Source organism: Coregonus lavaretus (assembly GCF_964263955.1).
Source record: "Coregonus lavaretus genome assembly, chromosome: 1".
NCBI lineage: Eukaryota > Metazoa > Chordata > Actinopteri > Salmoniformes > Salmonidae > Coregonus > Coregonus lavaretus.
In genome coordinates this window covers 1,235,365-1,257,023 of record NC_139988.1, presented here as the reverse complement: position 1 = coordinate 1,257,023, position 21,659 = coordinate 1,235,365, and the positions used below count along the sequence as shown (strand labels likewise).

The window sequence follows — 21,659 nt, the reverse complement described above, 5'->3', positions numbered from 1 at the left end:
GAAGGAGTGAGGGTTACATCCTCCTTAATGAGTGAGGGTTACATCCTCCTGAAGGAGTGAGGAGTGAGGGTTACATCCTCCTGAATCCTCCTGAAGGAGTTAATGTTACATCCTCCTGAAGAAGTGAGGGTTACATCCTCCTGAAGGAGTGAGGAGTGAGGGTTACATCCTCCTTAATGAGTGAGGGTTACATCCTCCTGAAGGAGTGAGGGTTACATCCTCCTTAATGAGTGAGGGTTACATCCTCCTGAAGGAGTGATGGTTACATCCACCTGAATCCTCCTGAAGGAGTGAGGGTTACATCCTCCTGAAGGAGTGAGGAGTGAGGGTTACATCCTCCTGAAGGAGTGAGGGTTACATCCTCCTTAATGAGTGAGGGTTACATCCTCCTGAAGGAGTGAGGGTTACATCCTCCTTAATGAGTGAGGGTTACATCCTCCTGAAGGAGTGAGGAGTGAGGGTTACATCCTCCTGAATCCTCCTGAAGGAGTTAATGTTACATCCTCCTGAAGGAGTGAGGGTTACATCCTCCTGAAGGAGTGAGGAGTGAGGGTTACATCCTCCTGAAGGAGTGAGGGTTACATCGTCCTGAATCCTCCTGAAGGAGTGAGGAGTGAGGGTTACATCCTCCTGAAGGAGTGAGTGTTACATCCTCCTGAAGGAGTGAGGGTTACATCCTCCTGAAGGAGTGAGGGTTACGTCGTCCTGAATCCTCCTGAAGGAGTGAGGTTTGGTTATATCCTTCTAAATTGGTGGATATAATGTACAGTACTGACAGTGAAATGTATTTCAGTCTGGTAAACAGCTGCCATTCCTTTTGTTTTGATTTGAATCTCTATTGGCTTGTTCTTTGTTTCTCCTTCATAATGATTATGTCCTGTTTTAGTTGTTGTATTGTCTAGGGTATTGGCCAATTGTCATGGAATTAAACTTGGCTTTGGTTCATGGTTGGTTGAAGGATAAACATGTGCTTTTAAATGTAAATGGCAGTACACCAAAATATGATAACAAACAGTCATTGCATTAGCTACATTCGGAGCATTCGCTACATTAGCTGCATTAGCTGCCTAGCTGCATTCACTACATTAGCTACATTAGCTACATTTGATGCATTTGCTGCATTAGCTATATTAGCTGCCTTAGCTACATTAGCTACACACCTTGGTGGAACACACATACCAGTATGATTACCATACATACATGTTTTATTTCCTGGATTGCTTTTGAGTTTAATGGAAAACTGTGTACGCTCAGTTAGTTTAAGTGCACATCCTTCATATTATAGCAAACAAACAGTACTGGATACTTTGTTTGCTATGGAGAAGAGAAACATGCCTCTTTTTGTGTGTGTGTTTTGTTTGTTTGTTTGTTTTTGATCAGAGCCCGATGCCACTAGGGAGTAATACCACTGGGACTACCAAGAACTGCGATGCCAATGCACCTCAAGGTAAGACTGCCATCTACACACACGCATACATACACACACCACGTACACTGACACACACACACACACACACACACGAAGACTGCCATCTCTAGCAGTACAGCAAGATGCTATATTTTTTCCATACATAGAGACCTACCAGTCCACCAGAGGAAAGGAGACCCAGAATTAAGAAGGAAGAATGTAATATATAATAAACATATTACATAATATGATCAATGTTTAATCTCTCACAAAAGGCATACGTCCCAAATGGCACACTATTCCCTATTTAGTTCACTACTTTTGACCATGGGCCTTGGTCAAAACTATTGCACTAAATAGGGACTCGGCTGCCATTTTGGACACAGACAAGGAGTTTCCAGCGGGGGAAAAGAGATGGCGGTGTAGAGGAGAGTTATCCTCATGCCCAACAGTGGTACACAAGACCTTCTTCGGTAATCTGTATCATTCATTATTCAACCAGGATGGATTCATATCAAGGACAAGCATTTACTGATGGATTACATGGCCTCCTAGCCTCCTCAGCACTCACTACAGTAAAGCCATGCAGACACAAACGTGAATATTCCTATTCCAGCGAGCAGGATCGCAATCATTTATTCATCCTACCTAATGCTCGAGGCAGAGCGGAGCCTGTCTTAGATAGGGTATGTGTCCCAAATGGCACCCTATTCCTAGTGCACTATGTTTAACAGAGAGCCCTATAAGCCATGGCCAAAGGTAGTGCACTATATACTATAGGGCAGTGGGATTCAACTCTGAGGTCCGGAGCCTGCTGGTTTTCTGTTCTACCTGATAATTAATTGCACCCACCTGGTGTCCCAGGTCTAAACCAGTCCCTGATTAGAGGGGAACAAGTGAAAAAACTCAGTGGAACTGGCTTGGAGGTCCAGAGTTGAGTTTGAGGGATATAGGGGAAATGCTGCCATTTGGGAGGCAGCCTCTGAGAGGGAGAGGTTGAGAGGGCAAGAGGAGTATATAGACATTCACCAAGAACATTGTCAGGCAGGGTTACCAAGGAGAGGAAGGTGTTGAAATCTAATGAGGAAAGGAGTGGACTGAAATGTGAGTGTGTTGCTGGGTGGGGGGGGGGGTGTGTTGCACTTTGACTGGAAGAGGGAAATATGTTTTCCATGTTTGAAAGGAAGTGCTCAGGGGCGAAGGTGGCTCAGAGGGAGAGATATGGGGATACAGTTCTTTAGAGAGGTTGGAGTTCTAATGTCTATCGCTGTCAGACGCCTCTTCACTCAAAATCTAAAATGCATGTGTAGACCATATCACTGTATTAGTGTATCATCAATACAAAATCAACCCCCAACAGAGAGGCTGAAAGGCAAGAAGAAGCACTGGGCTCTGGGCTGGTGCAGGTGGCTCACAGGGTGAGGGCTGGGATACAGTGGTCTAGTGGAGTTGAAGTCATGGCTATCATTGACCCACACTGGGTGGGTTGGATCAAATGAAATTACAATGATTGTAGATTAGAGCTAATCTAGATGTTGTAAATGTTGCCCATCTAATACAGGCCCATCTAATACAGGCCCATCTAATACAGGCCCATCTAATACAGGCCTATCTAATACAGGCCTATCTAATACAGGCCTATCTAATACATGTTGGTGCAACCCACCCTCTGCATTTTTCAACTCCTAGTGTGTATAGACCATATCACTGTATTAGTTTACCAGCAGTTTGGAAGAGATACATTTACTGTGTCTAGTCAATGTAAAACCAACCACCAACAAACATACCGGTCGGCTGTTGTTGTTATTTTTGCGACCACTGATATATTAGCTTGTGCATAATGAAAAAAAACAAGTAGTTAGAATGTTAAAAGTCAAAGGCCAAAAGCGGAGTAATTAACTACAAGGTGTGTGTGTGTGTGTGTGTGTTTGTGTCATTGAGGTCAATCTAGTTTACATTGAGATGTTGTGTCACTGGCCTACACACAATACTCCATAATGTCAAATTATGTTTTTAGACATTTCTACAAATTAATTACAAATGAAAAGCTGAAATGTCTTGAGTCAATAGGTATTCAACCCCTTTGTTATGGCAAGCCTAAATATGTTCAAGAGTCAAAAGTCAAATAATAAATCCAGTCACTACAAAGACACAGGCGTCCTTCCTAACCCAGTTGCCTGAGAGGAAGGAAACGGCTCAGGGATTTCACCATGAGGCCAATGGTGACTTTAAAACAGTTACAGAGTTCAATGGAGAAAACTGAGGGTGGATCAACAACATTGTAGTTACTCCACAATACTAACCTAAATGACAGAGTGAAAAGAAGGAAGCCTTTACAGAATCATGCATCTTGTTTGCAATAAGGGACTAAAGTAAAACTGCAAAAAATGTGGCAAAGAAATCAACTTTATGTCCTGAATATAAAGCGTTATGTTTGGGGCAAATCCAACACAACACTGAGTACCACTCTTCATATTTTCAAGCATGGTGGTGGCTGCATCAGGTTATGGGTATGCTTGTCATCGGCAAGGACTAGGGAGTTTTTTTTAGGATAAAAATAAACGGAATAGAGCTAAGCACAGGCAAAATCCTAGAGGAAAACCTGGTTCAGTCTGTTTTCCACCAGACACTGGGAGACAAATTAATCTTTCAGCAGGACAATACCCTGAAACACAAGGCCCAATATACATTGGAGTTGCTTACCAAGACAACATTGAATGTTCCTGAGTGGCCTAGTTACAGTTTTGACTTAAATCAGCTTGAAAATCTATAGCAAGACTTGAAAATGGCTGTTTAGTTATGATCAACAACCAATTTGACAGAGCTTGAAGAATTTTAAAAAGTAAAATTCTTCAAGTGTGCAAATATTGTACAATCCAGGTGTTCAAAGCTCTTAGAGACTTACCCAGAAAGACTCACAGTTGTAATCGCTGCCAAAGGTGATTCTAACATTGACTCAGGGCTGTGAATACTTATGTAGCTCAGTTGGTAGAGCATGGCGCTTGCAACGCCAGGGTTGTGGGTTCGATTCCCACGTGGGGCCAGTATGAAAAATGTATACACTCACTAACTGTAAGTCACTCTGGATAAGAGTGTCTGCTAATTGACTGAAATGTAAATGAGATATTTCTGTATTTCATTTTCAATAAATTTGCAAACATTTCTAAAAACATGTTTTCACCTGTCATTATGGGGTATTGTGTGTAGATGTTTATATTTAATCCATTTTAAATTCCGGCTGTAACACAACAAAATGTTTAATAAGTCAAGGGGTGTGAATACTTTCTGAGAGCTCTGTGTTACATAACAGATAAGTATTGTATTCTGAGCACTTATTCATATCACTACATTACGGATTAGTGTACGATTTCTCAAACAACAGACGTTTTACATTTATTTTTCCTTTATTTAACTAGGCAAGTCAGTTAAGAACAAATTCTTATTTACAATGACGGCCTACACAGGCCAAACCCGGACGACGCTGGGCCAATTGTGCGCCGCCCTATGGGACTCCCAATCACGGCCGGTTGTGATACAGCCTGGAATCGAACCAGGGGGTCTGTAGTGACGCCTCAAGCACTGAGATGCAGTGCCTTAGACCGCTGCGCCACTCGGGAGCCCATCATGTAGTTACGTAATTTGACAGAAGGTTTGCAGTTTGGGAATTTCACAGAGTCACAGAAGGCCTATAGTAAGGCTTTATAGGGAGCGAGGAATGTAATGCTTGGGTGACTTGGGTTGTACTTTTGGCCCAACACATCCAGAGGAGGGCACTCATATGTAGCTCTGGAATTATAATTAAACTGAGCTGGGAATATGTAGTTACTGTCTTTATGTCAGTGAACCAAAGAGAGAGGCAGCCAAGCTTTCATGATGTATCGAAGACAGTTCTTCTCTCAGCACAAGAAACAGTTGTGTCATGATTTAAGTAAAGGCTACATAAAGGAGTTGATCAGTTTAATTGGTTGAAGTTTCCTGTTTATCAACCACTTCAGCACCGTTGAATCATTACCAACGAATGAAAAGCATTTTCAACTGTACCATTCTCTTTATTGAGAGAGAGAGAGAGAGAGAGAGAGAGAGAGAGAGAGAGAGAGAGAGAGAGAGAGAGAGAGAGAGAGAGAGAGAGAGAGAGAGAGAGAGAGAGAGAGAGAGAGAGAGAGAGAGAGAGAGAGAGAGAGAGAGAGAGAGAGAGAGAGAGAGAGAGAGAGAGAGAGAGAGAGAGAGAGAGAGAGAGAGAGAGAGAGAGATTAAGTATTGGCCACGGAGGCAGCACAGAACATGTATCTCCCTTGTTAGTGAGGAAAACAGTATTTGAATCTTGGACCCAGTTTGACTTGTTAGTGAATACAGTATCATGTGAATTTTGGATCCAGTTTGGGCTTCCTGTCTCTCACAATGAAGCATCAATCTGCTGCACAGAAGTTGCTCTGCGGGGTTACCACAAATCAATCCATCTCCAGTTGACTTCACGGTTTAAACCGACGCTATTTTTCACCCTCCGCTTGCCAGATATCACAGCCTCCCAATCTGTTTGTGTGGGTTTGGCCTTTTCCCATCTGTGGTCACTCTCTGTAACCCTCCCTCCCTCGCCACCCACCAGCAGTATCTGGATAAAGCTACACACACACACACACACAAAATATGGAGACAAAAAGAGACCATAGCAACACAATGCAATCTATTAGTGTTGTATAGCACTCCTCAGCAGCAGCTGGATGGCTCCACATCAGTTTATGTACTGTAGTGCTCCTAAAACTATGGGATATTTTAGTGCGTCACTATGAAGCTATAGACATTGCCACTACTGAAAGCTAGCAAACTGTTCCGTAACCAATGTCAAACTCATGTTTATGTATTCAATGCTAATTTGACGCTCTGTGGGTGAGAGGACAGTGAAAGCTTGTGGCTGAGGGGATAGTGAAAGCCAGTGGTTGAGGGAATAGTGAAAGACAGTGGTTGAGGGGATAGTGAAAGCCAGTGGTTGAGAGGATAGTGAAAGCCAGTGGTTGAGGGGACAGTGAAAGCCAGTGGTTGAGGGGATAGTGAAAGCCAGTGGTTGAGGGGACAGTGAAAGCCAGTGGTTGAGGGGATAGTGAAAGCCAGTGGTTGAGGGGACAGTGAAAGCCAGTGGTTGAGAGGATAGTGAAAGACAGTGGTTGAGGGGACAGTGAAAGACAGTGGTTGAGGGGACAGTGAAAGCCAGTGGTTGAGGGGATAGTGAAAGCCAGTGGTTGAGGGGACAGTGAAAGCCAGTGGTTGAGGGGATAGTGAAAGCCAGTGGTTGAGGGGACAGTGAAAGCCAGTGGTTGAGGGGATAGTGAAAGCCAGTGGTTGAGGGGACAGTGAAAGCCAGTGGTTGAGGGGATAGTGAAAGCCAGTGGTTGAGGGGACAGTGAAAGCCAGTGGTTGAGGGGATAGTGAAAGCCAGTGGTTGAGAGGACAATGAAAGCCAGTGGCTGAGGGGATAGTGAAAGCCAGTGGTTGAGAGGATAGTGAAAGACAGTGGTTGAGGGGACAGTGAAAGACAGTGGTTGAGGGGACAGTGAAAGCCAGTGGTTGAGGGGATAGTGAAAGCCAGTGGTTGAGGGGACAGTGAAAGCCAGTGGTTGAGGGGATAGTGAAAGCCAGTGGTTGAGGGGACAGTGAAAGCCAGTGGTTGAGGGGATAGTGAAAGCCAGTGGTTGAGAGGACAATGAAAGCCAGTGGCTGAGGGGATAGTGAAAGCCAGTGGCTGAGGGGATAGTTTGCCTGTAGTTGTTGAGAGGATAGTGAAAACCAGTGGTTGAGGGGATAGTAAAAGCCAGTGGCTGAGGGGATATTGAAAGCCAGTGGCTGAGGGGATATTGAAAGCCAGTGGTTGAGAGGACAATGAAAGCCAGTGGTTGAGGGGATATTGAAAGCCAGTGGTTGAGAGGATAGTGAAAGCCAGTGGTTGAGAGGATAGTGAAAGCCAGTGGTTGAGGGGATAGTGAAAGCCAGTGGTTGAAAGGACAGTGAAAGCCAGTGGCTGAGGGGATAGTTAAAGCCAGTGGTTGAGAGGATAGTGAAAGCCAGTAGCTGAGGGGATAGTTTGCCTGTAGTTGTTGACAGGATAGTGAAAGCCAGTGGTTGAGCGGATAGTGAAAGCCAGTGGTTGAGGGGACAGTGAAAGCCAGTGGTTGAGGGGACAGTAAAAGCCAGTGGTTGAGAGGATAGTGAAAGCCAGTGGTTGAGGGGACAGTGAAAGCCAGTGGTTGAGAGGATAGTGAAAGACAGTGGTTGATGGGATAGTGAAAGCCAGTGGTTGAGGGGATAGTGAAAGCCAGTGGTTGAGAGGATAGTGAAAGCCAGTGGTTGAGAGGACAGTGAAAGCCAGTGACTGAGGGGATAGTGAAAGCCAGTGGCTGAGGGGATAGTGAAAGCCAGTGGCTGAGGGGATAGTTTGCCTGTAGTTGTTGAGAGGATAGCGAAAGCCAGTGGCTGAGGGGATAGCCAGGTCTTTGAGGTATATTGATCTCAATAGAACAACCGGGTAAAATAAATGTTTGGCTAAATAAAAGTTTTGTAGTTTTTTTTAAAGCTAACTTGCGGTGATTTCTGATCCAGAGTCTTCATGAGGTAGTGAGGCCCCTCACTGTGTCCCTGCATGATGGTCCCACAGTGAGTTAGCAGCTCGTTGGGCTGCCCAGCAGGTATAGACCACCCCTACTCCCACCGTTATAGTATGTCTACGGCAGCGCTGCGTTCAGCAGGCCACAGTTCATTAACTGTGTTTTCCCAAGGTCAGCATGCTTAGAGCGGGCAGTGTGTGGGCACTGTATCCTTCCATCACTGTATCCCTCCACCACTGTATCCCTCCACCACTGTATCCTTCCACCACTGTATCCTTCCACCACTGTATCCTTCCACCACTGTATCCCTCCACCACTGTATCCCTCCACCACTGTATCCTTCCACCACTGTATCCTTCCACCACTGTATCCTTCCACCACTGTATCCTTCCACCACTGTATCCCTCCACCACTGTATCCTTCCACCACTGTATCCCTCCACCACTGTATCCCTCCACCACTGTATCCCTCCACCACTGTATCCCTCCACCACTGTATCCCTCCACCACTGTATCCTTCCACCACTGTATCCTTCCACCACTGTATCCTTCCACCACTGTATCCTTCCACCACTGTATCCTTCCACCACTGTATCCTTCCACCACTGTATCCTTCCACCACTAGACCTAGGCAGCTCAGGGACATCCTCGTGGTAGAGCAGAACAGTATGTTGATGTACTCTGTATGAACACACCAATGATGCACCATAAAGATACAGCCCACATTACTGTATCATCAGAATGTGAGGGCTCATGACCTGTAGATGTTCAGAACACCATTACACACATGTTTGGAAAGTGAATCGAAAGGCATGCCCAAAAAAAGAGGATATGGAGCTCCTAATTGTATTTCTCCTGTTATCCTCAGAGCCATATAATTATGTCTATGGAAGCAGTATATATGCGTGTATATTTATGGATCTGGTTATCCCTTGGTTGACTTCCCTGTATGCCCACATCCATTGCCCACTAGCTGTTCACCAGGGAGCATCTCCAATGTCAAGTTATTGAGACACTGCCAGGCTTTTATCCAACAGAACTTGTGCCGGCTCCTCCGACCAGCCTATATGCTTTTAACACTACCGAGCCAAGTGCAGCTGTACTGTGCTGGCCTGATTATTCATCCACCATAGTGGTTTGAACCGTGATGGAAAGGACAATGTGAAAAGATACACTCCGAGCCAGCACAGTACGGTTTGGGTTGGAGCTGTAGTGTGAAAAAGGTATTACAGTACCAGCCTGGGCCTCTTTTGGCCGTCTCGCATAACAGCCGTTAGCACAACGGACTAGGAAGTGTCCAGCTGAGACAACACATGGGACTGGGAGGGACCGCCCACCAGAAACTGACATGGTGTTGCCACACTTCAAAGAGTAGGCCAGAGTTGTCATTGGGATGGGGAGAGATTTGAACACACACCCCCCCTCTCCCTGTCAGTACCAGCCCTTTGCTCTGTAGAGTGTAGTGTAGTGTGGGGGGCACAGATCAATCCAAGCCTTGAAGAGCCTCAATGTGTCTTTAGGGTGAGGAAGAGAGGATTTAAATCACAGCTTAATGTTGTCTCTTCCGTGAACATGTGTTTCCTTTGTGAGACCAATAGGTCTCCTTGACAAAGTGATGCAGGGGCAAGATGTCAACTAGAATTCAGCTTCCACATCCAGTATTATGTCTCAGATGTGTCCATGTCAATTTGCTTTCATTATCAATTCATTACGTTCCACTCATTAGTTTTGAAAACCTTGATCAAACAACAATGAATTTATTATTAACCTTTATTTAACTAGGCAAGTCAGTTAAGAACAAATTATTTTTTACAATGACGGCCTACACCGGCCAAACCCGGACGACGCTGGGCCAATTGTGCGCTGCCCTATGGTACTCCCAATCACGGCCGGTTGTGATACAGCCTGGAATCGAACCAGGGGGTCTGTAGTGACGCCTCAAGCACTGAGATGCAGTGCCTTAGACCGCTGCGCCACTCGGGAATGTTTGATACTTCTCTCTCTTGAAAGTAGTTCCTCAGGACTGGAGAATAGGGCGGCAGGTAGCTTAGTGGGTAAGAGCGTTGTGCCAGTGACCGAAAGGTCGCTGGTTCTAATCCCCGAGCCGACTAGGTGAAAAATCTGTCTGTGCCCTTAAGCAAGGCACTTAACCCTAATTGCTCCTGTAAGTCGCTCTGGATAAGAGCGTCTGCTAAATGTATAATAAATAAAAAAGAAATAAATAAAAAAGAATAGCCACACTCCTAGTATTACGTGTTACTTGCATTCTGAACTGAGAGAGATGTGGAACTTCTTTGAGAAGTTAATTAATAGCCTGAATTACTTTGTGACAGTATCTTCACTTGTCTTTCCACTCGTGTAAAAACGTGTGGTGTTTTTTATTTTAGTATTACGTGTTACTTGCCCTTCTGAACAGAGAGAGAAGTGGGATCATCACACTTTCAACCCCCCTCAGCGAAGAATAATGCTTCTCTCTCTCTCTCTCTCTCTCTCTCTCTCTCTCTCTCTCTCTCTCTCTCTCTCTCTCTCTCTCTCTCTCTCTCTCTCTCTCTCTGTTTCTCTTAATTCAATTCAAAAGGCTTTATTGGCATGGGAAACATTTTTACATTGCCAAAGCAAGTGGAATAGATAATAAACAAAAGTGAAATAAGCTATCAGAAATTAACAGTGAACATTACTCTCACTCTCTCTCTCTGTCTCTGTCTCTCTCTCTCTCTCTCTGTCTCTCTCTCTCTCTCTCTCACTCTCTCTCTCTCTCTCTGTCTCTCTCTCTCTCTCTCTCTCTCTCTCTCTCTCTTTCTCTCTCTCTCTGTCTCTCTCTCTCTCTCTCTCTCTCTCTCTCTCTCTCTATGTTTCTCCAGTTTTACAGTAGTGGATAATATTATCATATATCTCGCTCGCTGCAGCGAGACACGAGGCCTACTGCCTATGCGTTCTGCAAGATCAAGTGGGTTACCATGGCTACCACCCAGCAAGTATCCCATGGTGGAACAGTGGGTGTTTCAATACATTCAGCTGCAAATCAAAAATGAAAAGGCTTTCTGCTCTCTTCTCCCTTAGTGAGATTGGGGTCGACTGACTGTTGTACCTGAATTTCCTATGTGGTTCTGATGGCTCAGTGTGCTAGTTAGAGCATGGTGCTTAGATAGCAACACCAGGGTTAGAGCATGGTGCTTAGATAGCAACACCAGGGTTAGAGCATGGAGCTTAGATAGCAACACCAGGGTTAGAGCATGGTGCTTAGATAGCAACACCAGGGTTAGAGCATGGAGCTTAGATAGCAACACCAGGGTTAGAACATGGTGCTTAGATAGCAACACCAGGGTTAGAGCACAGTGCTTAGATAGCAACACCAGGGTTAGAGCATGGGGCTTAGATAGCAACACCAGGGTTAGAGCATGGTGCTTAGATAGCAACACCAGGGTTAGAACATGGTGCTTAGATAGCAACACCAGGGTTAGAGCACAGTGCTTAGATAGCAACACCAGGGTTAGAGCACAGTGCTTAGATAGCAACACCAGGGTTAGAGCACAGTGCTTAGATAGCAACACCAGGGTTAGAGCACAGTGCTTAGATAGCAACACCAGGGTTAGAGCATGGGGCTTAGATAGCAACACCAGGGTTAGAGCATGGGGCTTAGATAGCAACACCAGCGTTAGAGCATGGTGCTTAGATAGCTCAGCTGGTAGAGTACGGCGCTTGTAACGCCAGGGTAGTGGGTTCGATCCCCGGGACCACCCATACACAAAAAATGTATGCACGCATCACTGTAAGTCGCTTTGGATAAAAGCGTCTGCTAAATGGCATATTATTTTTTATTTTATAGCAACACCAGGGTTAGAGCATGGGGCTTAGATAGCAACACCAGGCTTAGAACATGGGGCTTAGCTAGCAACACCAGGGTTAGAACATGGGGCTTATATAGCAACACCAGGGTTAGAGCATGGTGCTTAGATACAGTGAGGGAAAAAATTATTTGATCCCCTTCTGATTTTGTACGTTTGCCCACTGACAAAGAAATGATCAGTCTATAATTTTAATGGTAGGTTTATTTGAAAAGTGAGAGACAGAATAACAACATAAAAATCCAGAAAAACGCATGTCAAAAATGTTATAAATTGATTTGCATTTTAATGAGGGAAATAAGTATTTGATCCCCTCTCAATCAGAAAGATTTCTGGCTCCCAGGTGTCTTTTATACAGGTAACAAACTGAGATTAGGAGCACACTCTTAAAGGGAGTACTCCTAATCTCAGTTTGTTACCTGTATAAAAGACACCTGTCCACAGAAGCAATCAATCAATCAGATTCCAAACTCTCCACCATGGCCAAGACCAAAGAGCTCTCCAAGGATGTCAGCGACAAGATTGTAGACCTACACAAGGCTGGAATGGGCTACAAGACCATCGCCAAGCAGCTTGGTGAGAAGGTGACAACAGTTGGTGCAATTATTCGCAAATGGAAGAAACACAAAATAACTGTCAATCTCCCTCGGCCTGGGGCTCCATGCATGATCTCACCTCGTGGAGTTGCAATGATCATGAGAATGGTGAGGAATCAGCCCAGAACTACACGGGAGGATCTTGTCAATGATCTCAAGGTAGCTGGGTCCATAGTCACCAAGAAAACAATTGGTAACACACTACGCCGTGAAGGACTGAAATCCTGCTGCACCCGCAAGGTCACCCTGCTCAAGAAAGCACATATACAGGCCCGTCTGAAGTTTGCCAATGAACATCTGAATGATTCAGAGGAGAACTGGGTGAAAGTGTTGTGGTCAGATGAGACCAAAATCGAGCTCTTCGGCATCAACTCAACTCGCCGTGTTTGGAGGAGGAGGAATGTTGCCTATGACCCCAAGAACACCATCCCCACCGTCAAACATGGAGGTGGAAACATTATGCTTTGGGGGTGTTTTTCTGCTAAGGGGACAGGACAACTTCACCGCATCAAAGGGACGATGGACGGCGCCATGTACCATCAAATCTTGGGTGAGAACCTCCTTCCCTCAGCCAGGGCATTGAAAATGGGTCGTGGATGGGTATTCCAGCATGACAATGACCCAAAACACACGGCCAAAGCAACAAAGGAGTGGCTCAAGAAGAAGCACATTAAGGTCCTGGAGTGGCCTAGCCAGTCTCCAGACCTTAATCCCATAGAAAATCTGTGGAGGGAGCTGAAGGTTCGAGTTGCCAAATGTCAGGCTCGAAACCTTAATGACTTGGAGAAGATCTGCAAAGAGGAGTGGGACAAAATCCCTCTTGAGATGTGTGCAAACCTGGTGGCCAACTACAAGAAACGTCTGACCTCTGTGATTGCCAACAAGGGTTTTGCCACCAAGTACTAAGTCATGTTTTGCAGAGGGGTCAAATACTTATTTCCCTCATTAAAATGCAAATCAATTTATAACATTTTTGACATGCGTTTTTCTGGATTATTTTGTTGTTATTCTGTCTCTTACTGTTCAAATAAACCTACCATTAAAATTATAGACTGATCATGTCTTTGTCAGTGGGCATACGTACAAAATCAGCAGGGGATCAAATACTTTTTTTCCTCACTGTAGCAACATGGTGCTTAGATAGCAACACCAGGGTTAGAGCATGGTGCTTAGCTAGCAACACCAGGGTTGTGGGTAGAGCATGGTGCTTAACTAGCAACACCAGGGTTGTGGGTTAGAGCATGGGGCTTAACTAGTAACACCAGGGTTGTGGGTTAGAGCATGGGGCTTAACTAGCAACACCAGTGTTGTGGGTTAGAGCATGGGGCTAAACTAGCAACACCAGGGTTGTGGGTTAGAGCATGGTGCTTAACTAGCAACACCAGGGTTGTGGGTTAGAGCATGGTGCTTAGCTAGCAACACCAGGGTTGTGGGTTAGAGCATGGGGCTTAACTAGCAACACCAGGGTTGTGGGTTAGAGCATGGGGCTTAACTAGCAACACCAGGGTTGTGGGTTAGAGCATGGGGCTTAACTAGCAACACCAGGGTTGTGGGTTAGAGCATGGGGCTAAACTAGCAACACCAGGGTTGTGGGTTAGAGCATGGTGCTTAACTAGCAACACCAGGGTTGTGGGTTAGAGCATGGTGCTTAGCTAGCAACACCAGGGTTGTGGGTTAGAGCATGGGGCTAAACTAGCAACACCAGTGTTGTGGGTTAGAGCATGGGGCTAAACTAGCAACACCAGGGTTGTGGGTTAGAGCATGGTGCTTAACTAGCAACACCAGGGTTGTGGGTTAGAGCATGGTGCTTAACTAGCAACACCAGGGTTGTGGGTTAGAGCATGGGGCTTAACTAGCAACATCAGGGTTGTGGGTTAGAGCATGGTGCTTAGCTAGCAACACCAGGGTTGTGGGTTCGCTTCCCGCATGGGCCACATATACTCAATATGTGTCACTATCCTTATTTGACAGTTCTGTAGGTCACTGAAGAAAAGTGTCTTCTAAGTGAACATATTTCCTTGTGCCATACAGAAAATACTAATCTCTGTTAGAGCAGGGACAGGAGAGAAGGTAGCATGTGTTTTATACAAGCCATAACCCAGAGAAGAGAAGTGACTCAGGGCCCTAGGGGGCCATGTTAACATAAGAGGTTGATCCTGGACTGAGATGGCATGCTTTAAAACAGAATGTGCTGTCATAATTTACCTTATGTTCATGTCATCAATTTATGATTTGTGACATATGGACAACTCTAAATATGATTTGTGACATATTGACAACTGTAAATATGATTTGTGACATATGGGCGACTGTAAATATGATTTGTGACATATGGACGACTGTAAATATGATTTGTGACATATGGACGACTGTAAATATGATTTTGTCATGTACAATTAATTTTATTTAATCACCCTGTTGCAGGAAATGTTAAACTTGTAGCGTATTTGAGGTTTAAGTGTAATTTCCATTTTTTATTTGACTTGATCCCTTACGAAAAATCTATCAACCCCTCAAAATGTCCATTAATTATAATCCACATAACAATTCACATTTCCTGTTGCGGCAGGGTTATTTCCCTGCTGTAGCAAACTGGCTCAAATTAAGATCCTACATCTGTAATGGCCTTTGAACTTGTGATCCTTTTGTAACAATACAGTGTATTCGGAAAGTATTCAGACCCCTTGACACTTTTTTCACATTTTGTTACGTTACACCCTTATACTAAAATTGATGAAATTGTATTTTTTCCTTGTCAATATACACACAATACCCCATAATGACAAAGTAAAAACTGGTTTTTAGACATTTTTGCAAATGTATTAAAAATAAAGAACTGAATGCCATGCCTGGAGGAAACCTGGCACCATCCCTACGGTGAAGCATGGTGGTGGCAGCATCATGCTGTGGAACTGTTTTTGAGCTGCATTATAGTATTCAGACCCTTTACTCAGTACTTTGTTGAAGCACCTTTGGCAGCGATTACAGCCTCGAGTCTTCTTGGGTATGACGCTACAGGCTTGGTACACCTGTATTTGGGGAGTTTCTCCCATTCTTCTCTGCAGATCCTCTCAAGCTCTGTCAGGTTGGATGGGGAGCGTCGCTGCACAGCTATTTTGAGGTCTCGCCAGAGATGTTTGATCGGGTTCAAGTCCAGGCTCTGGCTGGGCCACTCAAGGACATTCAGAGACTTATCCCGAAGCCACGTTGCCTTGGCTGTGTGCTTAGGGTCGTTATCCTGTTGGAAGGTGAACCTTCGCCCCAGTCTGAGGTCCTGAGCGCTCTGGAGCAGGTTTTCATCAAAGATCTCTCTGTACTTTGCTCCGTTCATCTTTCCCTCGATCCTGACTAGTCTCCCATTCCCACAGCATGATGCTGCCACCACCATGCTTAACCGTAGGGATGGTGCCAGATTTCCTCCAGACGTGACGCTTGGCATTCAGGCCAAACAGATCAATCTTGGTTTCATCAGACCAGAGAATCTTGTTTCTCATGGTCTGAGAGTCCTTTAGGTGCCCTTTGGCAAACTCCAAGCGGGCTGTCATGTGCCTTTTACTGAGGAGTGGCTTCCGTCTGGCCACTCTACCATAAAGGCCTGATTGGTGGAGTGCTGCAGAGATGGTTGTCCTTCTGGAAAGTTCTCCCATCTCCACAGAGGAATTTTGGAGCTCTGTCAGAGTGACCATCGGGTTCTTGGTCACCTCCCTGACCAAGGCCCTTCTCCCCCGATTGCTCAGTTTGGCCAGGCGGCCAGCTCTAGGAAGAGTCTTGGTGGTTCCAAACTTCTCCCATTTAAGAATGATGGAGGCCACTGTGTTCTTGGGGACCTTCAATGCTGCAGAAATGTTTTGGCACCCTTCCCCAGATCTGTGCCTCGACACAATCCTCTCTTGGAGCTCTACGGACAATTATTTCGACCTCATGGCTTGTTTTTGCTGACATTCACTGTCAACTGTGGGACCTTATATAGACAGGTGTGTGCCTTTACACATTTTACATTTTAGTCATTTAGCAGACGCTCTTATCCAGAGCGACTTATAGTTAGTGAGTGCATACAAATCATGTCCAATCAATTTAATTTACCACAGGTGGACTCCAATCAAGTTGTAGAAACATCTCAAGGATGATCAATGGAAACATGATGCACCTGAGCTCAATTTCTATTCGCATAGCAAAGGGTCTGAATACTTATGTAAATATGATTTTTCCGTTTATTTTTTTTAATAAATGTGCAAACATTTCTAAAAACCTGTTGTTGCTTTGTCATTATGGGTTATTGTGTGTAGGTTGAGTAAAAAAAAGTAATTTAATCAATTTTATAATAAGTCTAACGTAACAAAAGGGAAGGGGTCTGAATACTTTCCGAATGCACTGTAACTCAATATTACTTCGTCATTTATCTCTGATACAAGAAACCAGATTAACTATTTAATTTTCCAACTGGAAATTCTGCCAGCATATACAGTCGAACCGTACTTTAACATAAAAACCTGCTACAGTGGCTTGCGAAAGTATTCACCCCCCTTGGCATTTTTCGTATTTTCTTGCCTTACAACCTGGGATTAAAATGGGTTTTTTGGGGGTTTATATCATTTGATTTACACAACATGCCTACCACTTTGAAGATGCAAAATATTTTTTATTGTGAAACAAACAAGAAATAAGACAAAAAAACAGAAAACTTGAGCTTGCATAACTACAGTCGTGGTCTTCACAAACTTTGCTGCTTCAGTGTTTTTAGATATTTTTGTCAGATGTTACTATGGTATACTGAAGTATAATTACGAGCATTCCATAAGGGTCAAAGGCTTTTCTTGACAATTACATTAAGTTTATGCAAAGGGTCAATATTTTCAGTGTTGACCCTTCTTTTTCAAGACCTCTGCAATCCACCCTGGCATGCTGTCAATTAACTTCTGGGCCACATCCTGACTGATGGCAGCCCATTCTTGCATAATCAATGCTTGGAGTTTGTCAGAATTTGTGGGTTTTTGTTTGTCCACCCGCCTCTTGAGGATTGATCACAAGTTCTCAATGGGATTAAGGTCTGGGGAGTTTCCTGGCCGTGGACCCAAAATGTTGATGTTTTGTTCCCCGAGCCACTTAGTTATCACTTTTGCCTTATAGAAGGTACTCCATCATGCTGGAAAAGGCATTGGTCGTTACCAAACTGTTCTTGGATGGTTGGGAGAAGTTGCTCTCGGAGGATGTGTTGGTAACATTCTTTATTCATGGCTGTGTTCTTAGGCAAAATTGTGAGTGAGCCCACTCCCTTGGCTGAGAAGCAACCCCAGACATGAATGGTTTCAGGATGCTTTACTGTTGGCATGACACAGGACTGATGGTAGTGCTCACCTTGTCTTCTCCGGACAAGGTGTTTTCCGGATGCCCCAAACAATCGGAAAGGGGATTCATCAGAGAAAATGACTTTACCCCAGTCCTCAGCAGTCCATTCCCTGTATTTAGTGCCATCCATCAATTCTGACCAGTTTCCCAGTCCTTGCCGATGAAAAACATCCCCACGGCATGATGCTGCCACCACCATGCTTCACTGTGGGGATGGTGTTCTCGGGGTGATGAGAGGTGTTGGGTTTGCGCCAGACATAGCGTTTTCCTTGATGGCCAAATAGCTCATTTCTAGTCTCATCTGACCAGAGTACCTTCTTCCCTATGTTTGGGGAGTCTCCCACATGCCTTTTGGCGAACACCAAAAGTGTTTGCTTATTTTTTTCTTTAAGCATTGGCTTTTTTCTGGCCACTCTTCCGTAAAGCCCAGCTCTGTGGAGTGTACGGCTTAAAGTGGTCCTATGGACAGATACTCCAATCTCCGCTGTGGAGCTTTGCAGCTCCTTCAGAGTTATCTTTGGTCTCTTTGTTGCCTCTCTGATTAATGCCGTCCTTGACTGGTCCGTGAGTTTTGGTGGGCGGCCCTCTCTTGGCAGGTTTGTTGTGGTGCCATATTCGTTCCATTTTTTAATAATGGATTTAATGGTGCTCCGTGGGATGTTCAAAGTTTCTGATATTTTTTTTAGAACCCAACCCTGATCTGTACTTCTCCACAACTTTGTCCCTGACCTGTTTGGAGAGCTCCTTGGTCTTCATGGTGCCATTTGCTTGGTGGTGCCGTTTGCATAGTGGTGTTGCAGACTCTGGGGCCTTTCAGAACAGGTGTAAATATACTGAGATCATGTGACAGATCATGTGACACTTAGATTGCACACAGGTGGACTTTATTTAACTAATTATGTGACTTCTGAAGGTAATTGGTTGCACCAGATCTTATTTAGGGGCTTCATAGCAAAGGGGGTGAATACATTTGCACACAACACTTTTCCATGATTTATTTTTTAGAATTTTTGAAACAACGTATTTTTTTCATTTCACTTCACCAATTTGGTGTGTATGTCCATTACATTAATCCAAATAGAAATCCATTTAAATTACAGGTTGTAATGCAACAAAATAGGAAAAACGCCAAGGGGGATGAATACTTTTGCAAGGCACTGTATAACATAAAAACGAACATTCTACTTAACTGTTATGTTATGCCTGCTGCTGCCATGGCAATGTCAGATTGACAGACAGGCAGTAGGTGCAGGTGGGGGCAGGGTTAGAGGTCAAACTTGTGACTGATTGGCCAGTGGTCCTCAGTGGTGTAATGGTTTCTAACATGTTGGTGAGCAGGTGCTGAGTTCCAAGCTTCTCCATTATCTCCTCTAAGGTCATTACCAGGGCTATTACTCACTCACTCAGCATATAATAGAGACTAACGTTTCTTAGGCTGGTCTGAAATTGCACTAATGGTCTAATGCCACTGAGGATTTCACAAAAAGACATTAAGCTATTTTGAAAAGTGTGTCTCTCTCCGGTCTCTCTCTCTCGCTCTGTCTGTCTGTCTGTCTGTCTGTCTGTCTGTCTGTCTGTCTGTCTGTCTGTCTGTCTGTCTGTCTGTCTGTCTGTCTGTCTGTCTGTCTGTCTGTCTGTCTGTCTCCTTACTTCCTCACCATCTCCCCCCCCCCACCTCTTCTGCTTTTTAATCTTTGTTAGGAATCGGATTAGGTGCTATTTGGAATAGTGCAATCAGACTTCTGAGTGGCACCAGGTTTAGATGAAAAGCCTCGGGCGGTGGGGAGAGATGGTAGTGCTGGGGCTGGGGAGGAGGAGGAAGAGGCCAGTTAACTGATATTATTAGGGATGGAGAATTTGGCCCTGCTGCTATTGGGTTGAGACCATTTATTTTGGATTGAGAAACTCCCTTAACACTTTTTGGATTAAAACATGTCAGATGGGGCAGGCGAGGGCTAAATTGTCATTCAGGTTGTTTGTCCAAAATGGATTTACTCTGGTTAGACCTTAGAAATGGCTAAACTTGTGGACATTGTTAGGCATTGAGGTACATTGATTATTTACAGAATTTAGGACCATGCTGATGTCAATCAAAGACGTATCCTAGGGTTGCAAAGGGAGGATATATTACTGGAAACTTTCAAAGTTTACCAGTAAACTACCAGAATTTTGGTAATTTATATAAAATATATGACATAATGAAATAAGATGATTTTAAAATAAACATTATCCTTAATAAAACCATCAACAGGGTTGTAGTGAAAACCTACAGGAGGTTAGTTCTGCATGAATGGGGTTGGAGTTAAAACCTACAGGAGGTTAGTTCTGCAGGAATGGGGTTGGAGTTAAAACCTACAGGAGGTTAGCTCCAGGAACAGGGTTGGAGTGAAATGCTACAGGAGGGTAGCTCTCCAGGAACAGGGTTGGAGTTAAAACCTACAGGAGGGTAGCTCTCCAGGAACAGGGTTGGAGTTAAAACCTACAGGACGGTAGCTGTCCAGGAACAGGGTTGGAGTTAAAACCTACAGGACGGTAGCTGTCCAGGAACAGGGTTGGAGTTAAAACCTTCAGGAGGGTAGCTCGCCAGGAACAGGGTTGGAGAGACCTGCTTTAGACTGACTTCTGTTCTTTAGAAACGGCTTGATTGTAACGGCAGAATAAAAAATAAAAAAGACCTACAGGAGGTTGACAGGCATACATACAGTGCATTCGGAAAGTATTCAGACCCCTTGACTTTTTCCACATTTTGTTCCGTTACAGCCTTATTCTAAAATTGATTTAATAGTTTTTTTCCTCATCAATCTACACAAAATACCCCATAATGACAAAGCAAAAATACGTTTTTAGAAAGTTTTGAAAATGTATAATAAATGGCTTCCGTCTGGCCACTCTACCATAAAGGCCTAAATGGAGGATTGCTGCAGATATGGTTATCTTTCTGGAAGGTTCTCCCATCTCCACAGAGGAACTCCGGAGCTCTGTCAGAGTGACCATCAGGTTCTTCGTCACCTCCCTGACCAAGGCCCTTCTCCCCCGATTGCTCAGTTTGGCCGGGCGGCCAGCTCTAGGAAGAGTCTTGGTGGTTCCAAACTTCTTCCATTTAAGAATGATGGAGGCCACTGTGTTCTTGGGGATCTTCAATGCTGCAGACATTTTTTGGTACTCTTCCCCAGTTCTGTGCCTCAACACAATCCTGTCTCGGAGCTCTACGGACAATTCCTTTGACCTCATGGCTTGGTTTTTGCTCTGACATGCACTGTCAAAAGTGGGACCTTATGTAGACGGGTATGTGCCTTTCCAAATCATGTCCAATCAATTGAATTTACCACAGGTGGACTCCAATCATGTTGTAGAAACATCAAGGATGATCAATGGAAACAGGATGCACCTGAGCTCAATTTCGAGTCGCATTGCAAAGGGTCGGAATACTTATGTAAATAAGGTATTTCTGTTTTTAATTTTTAATACATTTGCAAAAGAAATCTAAAAACCTGTTTTCGCTTTGTCATTATGGGGTATTGTGTGTAGATTGAGGGAAACATTTTTTAAAATCAATTTTAGAATAAGGCTGTAACGTAACAAAATTTGGAAAAAGGGAAGGGGTCTGAATATTTTCCGAATGCACTGTATATGACAGACAGTAAATATATAAAGTTCACATCTATTATAACTATCATGAAACAGTTTGACTTGTTCTATAGGCAAGAGGTACCAAGAAAAATATAACTTGTTGTTATGTTATCTATCTGTTGCTGCCTCAGATAAGATAGCTTGTTGTTATGTTGTCTATCTGTTGCTGCCTCAGATAAGATAGACAGCATAACAACAAGCTATCTGTTGCTGCCTCAGATAAGATAGACAACATAACAACA

At 44.3% G+C, this 21,659-nt stretch overlaps 1 protein-coding gene across 2 annotated transcripts in view; it reads left to right on the top strand.

Annotated features, from left to right (window-relative positions):
- The window catches only part of lmbrd1 (LMBR1 domain containing 1), a 186,213-nt gene that overhangs the window by 138,864 nt on the left and 25,690 nt on the right, over window positions 1-21,659 (top strand). For both annotated transcript variants that reach the window (XR_014613121.1, XM_084159305.1), the window contains exon 15: window positions 1,381-1,447. Coding sequence is in view for 1 of the 2 variants with exons in the window: in XM_084159305.1 (XP_084015431.1) it covers window positions 1,381-1,447 (67 nt within the window). In the remaining variant the exon portion in view is untranslated. The remainder of the gene's footprint in view (window positions 1-1,380; window positions 1,448-21,659) is intronic.